This window comes from Nicotiana attenuata, unplaced genomic scaffold, assembly GCF_001879085.1.
Source record: "Nicotiana attenuata strain UT unplaced genomic scaffold, NIATTr2, whole genome shotgun sequence".
Lineage (NCBI taxonomy): Eukaryota > Viridiplantae > Streptophyta > Magnoliopsida > Solanales > Solanaceae > Nicotiana > Nicotiana attenuata.
Genome location: NW_017671208.1, coordinates 276702 through 285759, shown reverse-complemented (window position 1 = coordinate 285759; position 9058 = coordinate 276702). Strand labels below are relative to the sequence as shown.

General features: G+C 38.0%; 1 protein-coding gene across 1 annotated transcript; it reads left to right on the top strand.

Moving 5' to 3' along the window:
- Nucleotides 1–5135: 5135 nt before the first annotated feature.
- On the top strand, nt 5136–7858 carry LOC109206706. The gene is made up of 3 exons (XM_019369562.1): nt 5136–5577; nt 6151–6402; nt 7306–7858. The coding sequence occupies exons 1-3, from the start codon at nt 5221–5223 to the stop codon at nt 7582–7584; spliced, it is 888 nt and encodes a 295-aa protein (XP_019225107.1). The 5' UTR covers nt 5136–5220; the 3' UTR covers nt 7585–7858.
- The last annotated feature ends 1200 nt before the right edge of the window (nt 7859–9058 follow it).

The following is a 9058-nucleotide window of genomic DNA, read 5'->3' as shown; positions in this document are numbered from 1 at the left end:
TGCAACAACAAATGTAAGCAAGTACAACCTCTCAGTGCAACAGTCACTCAACTCATCTCAACAGCTCAATCACTCGGCTCTCAGCCCTCAGTACTCACGCTCAATAGGCACCTGCGCTCACTGGGGGTGTACAGACTCCGGAGGGGCTCCTTCAGCCCAAGCGCTATATCGCTGCAGCGTGCAGCCCGATCCATAATATATGAATAGCCATAAGGCTCGTTGCGGCGTGCAACCCGATCCATATATATATATATATATATATATATATATATATATATATATATATATACAGCCCTAAGGCTCGTTGCGGCGTGAAACCCGATCCATATATATACACACATAGCTCACAGCCCAGCACTCAAGCCCTATCTCAGTCACCAACCTCTTTAGTCTCTCGGGCTCTCAGAAATCATATAAATCAGCCCAAACAAAGATAATAACATGTATCAATAAGTAACAAGAAGAGGTGGAGGTATGATACGCAAGAAAATCATGACTTGGTACAAGACAGCAAATAACAGTTAATTCAACAAGTACACGACCTCTGCGGTTCCCAACAGTGACATCATATAGCCTAAGCATGATTTCTAACACGGATTTCACTCCAATTTCTATAACACTGAGAGAAACATATAGCTAATAACAAGTTATTCCAATTTACGGTTCAGACGGACCAAGTCACAATTCCCACGGTGCACGCCCACACGCCCGTCACCCAGCATATGCGTCGCCTCTAAAGTAATCACATAGCACATCTGGGGTTTCATACCCTCAAGACCAAATTTAAAACTGTTACTTACCTCAATCCGAGCAAAACGCTACTCCAAAATGCCTTTGCCTCGTGAGTCGGCCTCCAAATGTCCCGAGTCTAGCCACAAGTAGTACAATACAATTAATAAAGGCTAAAGGGATCAATTCCACAAGAAAACTACTAAATTAGAGCCAAAAATCCGAAATCGGCTTTAACCCGGCTTTTGGGCCCACGTCGAAATCTGACAAAAGTCACAAAATTCGAAAGCTCATTCACTCACGAGTCTAACCATACCTAATTTATCAAAATTCGACACCATTTGGTCATCCAAAACCCCAAAATTCACTCTCCAAATCCCTAGCCCTAAACCCTCAAATGTCACCTCAAAACTCACCAACTAGGTGTAAAATCGGTGGGGAAACATCATTATTGAAGATAAATGGGCACAAGGACCTTACCTCAGTAATCCCTTCGAAAATCTCCTCAAAAATCCCCAAAGTCCGAGCTCAAAGTAATGAAAATGGTAAAAAATCTCGAAGTCTTCTATTTATATGTTCTGCCCAGCAAAACCGCACTTGCGGTTCACTTAACCGCTTCTGTGGTCCTTACGCTCCTGCGGCGCCCAGTCCGCTTCTACGGACATGCTTCTGTGATGGGCCGTCCGCTTCTGCGAAGCTCCCTCACCAAGCGCCCATGCGCTTCTGCGGCACAATACTCGCATCTACGGCTTCGCAGGTGCGGGAAAGACTTCGCACCTGCGGTTCCAGCTCTCCTCCGCCTAGCCCGCTTCTGCGCCCCTCTTCCCGCTTCTGCGGGCACGCACCTGCGGTGACCACTCCGCAGGTGCGATTACACCAGTAGCAGCACAACTTCAGCCATCCTTCAACATCAAACTTCAAGTTCGTTAACCACCCGAAATCATCCCGAGGCCCCGGGGACCTCAACCAAACATACCAACAAGTCTTATAACCCGATACAAACTTAGTCGAATCCCTCATATCACCTCAAACAACATCAAAAACACGAAATACACACGTATTCAAGCCTAATGAACTTCGAAACTTCCAAATTCTACAAACGACGTCAAAACCTATCAAATCACGTCCGATTGACCTCAAATTTTGCACACAAGTCATAAATGACACCACAAACCTACTCCAACTTCCGGAAATCCAATCCGACCCCGATATCAAAAATTCCACTCCCGGTCAAACTTTTCCAAAATTTCAACTCTCGGCATTTCAAGCCTAATTCTACTACGGACCTCCAAAACACAATCCGGACGCGCTCCTAAATCCAAAATCACCTAACGGAGCTAACAAGACCATCAAATTCAAATCAGGGGTCGTTTGCACATAAGCCAATATCCGGTCAACTTTTCCAAGTTAAGCTTTCAAATAAGAGACTAAGTGTCTCAATTCCTTCTGAAATCACCCCGGACCCGAACCAACTAACCCGATAAGTCATAATACTGCTGTAGAACACAAAAGAAGTAGAAAATGGGGGAACGGGGCTACAACTCTCGAAACAACCGGTCGGATCGTTACACAGATGCGGAAACGTACTAGCATCTACGGCCATCCCAGCTCAGTCCAAATGTCGCTTCTGCGACCATATCGCGGCATCTGCGGGCTCGCACCTGCGGCCCTTTCCACGCAGGTGCGATTGCACCAGATACCAGCAGCCTCAGCATTTCCCCCAAACACAAACTCAATCCGTTAACCGTCCGGAATCTACCCGAGGCCCCCGGGACAACAACAAAACCTACCAACAAGTCCTAAAATACAATACGGACTTAGTCGAGCCTTCATATCACATCGAACAACGCTAAAATCACGAATCGCACCCCAATTCTAGCTTAATGAACTTTAGACTTCTAACTTCTACATTTGATGCAGAAACCTATCAAATCACGTCCGATTGACCTCAAATTTTGCACACAAGTCATATTCCACATTACGGACCTAAGCCAACTTTCGGAATCGGAATCCGAAACCCGATATCAAAAAGTTCACTCCCGGTCAAACTTCCCAAAAACCATCAAACTTCCAATTTTCGCCATATGACCCCGAAATGACCTACGGACCTCCAAATCCACATCCGGACCAGAATCACCATACGGAGCTATTCCTAGGCTTGGAATCTCAGACGGACATCGATAACATTAAAATACACTTCAACCCAAATTTATGAAATTCTTCCAAAATGCCAACTTTCCACAATAAGTGCCGAAACGCTCCCGGATCATCCAAAACCCGATCCGGACATACGTCCTGGTCCAAAATCATCATACGAACCTATTGGAACTTTTAAATCCTGATTCCATGGTCATTTACTCAAAAGTCAAATCTTAGTCAACTCTTCCAACTTAAAGCTTCTGAATTTAGAATTTCCTTTCCAAATCAACTCCGAACTTCCCGAAATTCAATTCCGACCACACGTACAAGTCATAATACCTGAAGCGAAACTACTCAAGGCCTCAGACCGCTGAACGACACGCTAGAGCTCAAAACGACCAGTCGGGTCGTTACATCCTTATTGAATTAGGTCCTAATATTTAAGAGTTTAAATCCAATTGAGATTTACTTCAAATAAGAAAAGGATCCCCTTTATTTTAAAATAGCACTATTTCATATTATTCTACGAACTCTAAAAGATATAATACCCAAGGTTCCTTTACAATAAAAATAACTTTATTTCTTTTAATCTATAATATATAGTTGTAATCGTAATTTTATCAATAATGCAAGACAACTAAATCATCATAGGCATTTATCATCGATGCAATACAACTAAACAATCATCGGCACAATACGAATAACTACATATAATACAAATAAAATATATAAACATAAATATAATAGGCAAAAGGTTTTATCTATATAAACAAGAACTTCATTTTCGTAACTACCTCTGTACATCTGGTAATAAAGCATAAAAACAATATGATTTGTAATATTACGACACATATTAAAGTTAAGCACATGTATACTCAATATTATTATTAAATCATATAATTATTACACATTTTCACTTTAATTTATTACTTCACATGGTAAATTAGTATAGTTTAATTTTTATATATTGATTGATGATTCTTTTTTCTTCAATATATTAACCACAATTGATCGAGGACTTCTATGTGGCAGTTTTTCCTTGAGTTAGTAATATAGAATTAATGTTCTTTATTTTCAGGCCTAACACTTTTATTTTATAACTCAAACTTAATTTTGGGCAAAATATTTTTATAATCTTTTTAAAAACTTTTTACTCATTTAGATAAGGTACACGCGCGTACTATTGACTAGTACTATATTAAAAGCACGAAGGCCCTTAGCGAAATGTCGTTCGCTTTTTTTACCCTTTAAAAATGAGTTTTACATTGGATAAAATTGCAATTTAAATTGCTTTCCTAATATTTATGACCTTAAAATCAAGCCACTTGTTTTTTTACTAAATCAAAAGTTATTTGAATTAGATAAGAAGTCCTTAACATTTCCTGAATTTTATGATCTTTTCCATTAATAAAAAAATAATGTCATTATATCAATTTATGGTAAACTTCTCCATATGCAAAAAGTACACGTTGGATGTGTCTACTTTCTTTTTTGCTTAAATATAATTAATCATTTAAATTATATTAGAATACATTAATTAGTGGTAAATATTTATACAATTATGAGAAGTAAATATGTCAACAGAAATATGCATTCCATGTTAGATATAATGATAACTGTCATTAACATTTTATTTGTTGGATATTTCAATTGATTTTTTAAATTTTCAATGAACTAATATCTTAATTGTGTATAATTTTAGTATCTTAATAGAAAAAAATAGAGAAATTTTCCTTAGAAAAAATGACACTGTATAGCCGCTCTCAGATAATACCCGAAAAATATATATTTTTTGTATATACATACATTCTGTGTTACATACAAAAATTGTACAAATTTTATATATTTTTTCGGCTATCGAATATAAATAGTTTCTAGCACGGACTAAAAGTGATAATACCCCTTTTCCTTACTCTTAATTATATAAATATATATGTATCTCGATGTCAATTATTATTACACATAATTCATTCTTATTCTAAATTTTATACACTTTTTATTAATAGAAGTAAAATTACGTGCAATGCACACACAAAAGCTAGTACACCTAAATATGTTCACACAACAATACCAATATTATTACTTCTTAGCTCAAATATAAGTTGGATACCTAATTAAATATATTAAATAAAAAAGAGCACATGAGTTGCTCTATCAACACGTGTCGCCCAATTGTTTCCGTTGACTGCTTCATGCAACTGCATGCAGAAGGACACGTAACCCCCTGACCAGAATAGAGGCCACACTCCCCGCTTCCTACATCTCCATCTTCTTTCCCTCTCGTCAACTACTTACTAGCTTTCTTCTCTGAACTGTAGACAGATCATCATTTCGTCTTCTTTTTCAACAATAATGGTGAAATTAGCATCAGCACGCGAGATCCGAATGTACGGGCCGAGGTTGACCCGAAACAGATTCGAGTACATCAACGCGGGTCTATACATGTTCTCTACGATTTTGCTCGTAGGTGGGTTCGCGGCTCAGTTTTCCAAAGAACCCTTGTCCGGTTTGGTTCTGTTGCTATTAGCGTTGGGAGTGATCATTGTAGTGAATGTGCATGATCTTATGGCTCATCTTGCTGCTATTGACTATAGATTTCTGTTGCTCGGATTTGACCCGCAGCTTGCCCTTGTTGAGTTTGCTGTGCCCGTTGTTCAATCCTTGGGAACTCTTCTTTACTTCTTAGGAATTCTTTTTCTTTTCACTAAGGTAATACCTCTCAATCTTTTCTTTATTTTCTTTCTGCTTAACTTTGTCTTTAAAATATGGGTTTAAACTATATATACTCACAGTTTGATCACAAGTTAGTAACTCCCTCTGTCCCACTTACATGTAGTCACTATTTGGAGATTGAGTGAAATACTAAGTTTTTTTATACAGTGTTATATCTTGTAAATATTTTGAATTATTAATTTTTGTGTCTTATAAGACTTTTTAAATAGTTTCAAAATATGGAAATTTTATTTTCAAAAAAAAATGATGATTCTATATCCGAATTCACACCAAAATTAGATAGTTTGACCCTCATTCTCCAAATCGTATCACATAAAATGGGACGGAGGGAGTACCATTTTTTTATCTAATTATCCGTCCCTTCGATATCTAACTTAACTGTGTAAATATATTTTATTCCGTTAATGCATAGAGCTTAGAAGTCTTAAAATACATAGTAATGCATCGCGGGCTAATTTTAAAATTTTGGATATGTATGTAGTTTCAGTGTACTGTTTCTGTACTCTTTATTGTGTTTTGGATATATTATGTTTTAAAAAATTAATGTAGGCAGAAAAGGGGTATGACAATTTCAAAGTGGAGAAGCAAGCTGTGAATCTGCTTATTGCTGGCCCTGCTCTGTGGTTGCTTGGTTCAATTCATAACTCGTGTCAGATTTATGAAAGAGCAGATGGACATGTTCAAATCTTGCAACAAAGCGTCAACATTCCTTTCTTGTTGGGCAGTTTACTGTTTCTAGTAGGAGCACTCCTCAATTGGAGAGAGCAGTCTGGACATGTCCGCCATGGCTTGAGATTGTTAGTAAGTAATCCAACATCTTACAAATTATCGATATGGAAAAATCTTTTTATGGATGTTTTAACTCGCTCATAGTCTCATACTACCTATATGATCGTATCACCTATGTGATCTTAGGGCTCGTTTGGTACGAGGGATAAGAGATAATTAATTCCGGGATTAAATTTGAGATGAGTTAATCCCACGTTTGGTTGGGACGGTATAACTAATGTAGTGTTATTTTCATACCTATGGGAGGGTGGGATAAGAATCCTGGGATAATTAATTATGGGATAACATCCAACCAAACAACCCCTTAAAAGTATAAACTTGTAGAAAGAAAGAGGACATTTGTTGTCCAAATACACATAAGGTAGGGTTGAGTCGCACATCTCCCTGAACTATAATTGCAAGTTTTCCCGCAGAAAGCTCTCTTGAGTTATAATTGCAAATATCCAAATACACATAAAGAACGCTATATTTCTTTAGTTAGTTAGTTCTCTTGATTGTAAAGACACTCATTTACGGAGGAACTGGTTTAATTAAGAATAAGGAAGTAATATAATTAGAATATCAGATGCGCATAGCGAGAAACTCCCCGACCTTGTCAACCAAGCATCAAAAAGAAAGGAAGGAGAGGAAAACCTCATTTTTGGGAACTTTCTACAAGTCATCTTTAACCTGGAATGCTATTTATATAGCAATAGTCTGATTGGCGAAATATAGCATACGGACGTTTCATTTAGCCAATCCAACTTGGGCGTATGGCATTCTTATTGGTTGATCTCCTTTTTAACTCTGTTTCTCTCCTACTATTCGTAGGCTTATACATATTAACACTGTCTGAATGCTTACGAGTATTAGAATCTGTTGCACTGCCTTTTGCATAGTTTGATCAAGTAAATGAGTAATTCTGAAATGATGCAGAGTGAAGACTGGGTGTGGTTGGGAATATTTGGGAGCGTATTGCTTCTCATTGGGGGGCTAATGAACGTGGTAAAAGTGTTCAAGATGCAACAAATGAGTGGATTGAGGCTAGAGAAGCTACGAGGCGGAGCACAGGAACGATTAATGCAAGAAAGAGAAGGGCAAATGCCACTAATTATAGAAGAGCAAAGGAGAAGGAGAAACTCACCCGAGGAGGGAACAACATCAACTACTGTTGCCCCAACTCCCTATAAGGATGTTCTTGTTGGTCAGGCTTGAGTTAATCGTTCGAGGGAATTCTATGCATTACTCCCCGTCTCATATAAACTTCGCCAACTGCTCTTGGACAGTCGTACAACATGAGGATATACAGAAGATTTGCAAATTTTGCTTGGTCTTGGACCATTAATTTCTCCTAAATATGCTGATTTTACATGTGCTTATACTCACTTGGATTTGATGTTTGAATAATACGATGTCTTATTTGTACTAGTGTATGGGTTACCGGAACATTGTACGAAGTGTATTTGTTTGGCCCTTGCCTTGAATATCATTTCGAGTAGTAACTAACGATGCAAAATAGTCAATCTCCAGAAGTATCATGATCCAAAAACAACTCAAGTAGCTAGTCTTTCTTCTTTTTTTTCTTCCTCTTTAACCTTCATATTTATTATTTTTCCTGCAAAGTTACATTGGGAATGACATTTCTCTGAAAGAAGCAGAGAGTTAGTGAAGTATGATGTTAAAATAGGACATCTTATTTTCAATAAATTGATATACAATTCCCCGGTTTACATGCAAAATTTTACCCAATACAGGGTATTTTCAATTTTAAAATGGCTGAAAAAGAGAAATGGAAAAAGAAATCCTGAATTCCTACCAAGGCTTACAATACTATACTCAAGCTACCTGTTCTGTCTGTTGCCAGGAAATGGAAGTCCTATAAATATGTTACAACAGTGAGGAAAAAGAAATATTTATGATCTGTAGATGAAATAATCAGACTAGTGTCTCGTATAAACTGTACATTAGCTCCCTGCACCAGCTGAGATGATCACCCATGGAAGAGAAAGCGACACCTAAACCAATGCAAGTGCTTCTTCATCTTGTGGCTGCTGCTGTTGTTCAGAGAGCCGTTCTTCAGATAAAGGGAGAAGAATTCGCCTTATTTCTTCTGAACTCAAAGTTTCACACTCTAGAAGTGCATTCGCCAGAGCATGCAGAGCCTTTTCATGCTGCAATATAAAAGAAACAGACAGTTTTGAGCAATATTTCCAATCTATGCTGTGCGGTTAAAACAAATTCACGATCAGACAACACGCTGTAATGAGGACGCATCTTTTTAATCACTAGTGAGGATTTATGGGGCGCAGAGGGACTGCTTAAACTTTTTCACTGCTTTTGCTCATTAAATAAACATGGCGCAAGACCAGCCATTAGGGATAAAATCATATAGCTACAATGCTTCAATGGCAAAATAATCTCCTTAAGACCAAATACTTGATTCGATTAACACATCTATAGAGATTGTTTTTTTTAAGTAAGGTAACATTTAACACATCTGTAAAGATATTTTGTCTGAATGAATACAACAACAACATCATACCCAGTATAATCCCACGGGTGGGGTCTGGGGAGGGTAGTGAGTACGCAGACCTTACCCCTATATGGAGAGGTAAAGAGGTTGTTTCCGATAGACCCTCAGCTCAAGAATAGGTGGAAAGGAAGAATAGGGGAGGATAAAAGGAGGAAA

Excerpts from the sequence above, each read along its gene's own strand:
- LOC109206706 (XM_019369562.1), top strand. The coding sequence starts at position 5,221 with ATGGTGAAATTAGCATCAGCACGCGAGATCCGAATGTACGGGCCGAGG. Across the intron at positions 5,578-6,150 it reads TTCTTTTTCTTTTCACTAAG|GCAGAAAAGGGGTATGACAA; the intron begins GTAATACCTCTC and ends AAATTAATGTAG. Across the intron at positions 6,403-7,305 it reads GCCATGGCTTGAGATTGTTA|AGTGAAGACTGGGTGTGGTT; the intron begins GTAAGTAATCCA and ends GAAATGATGCAG.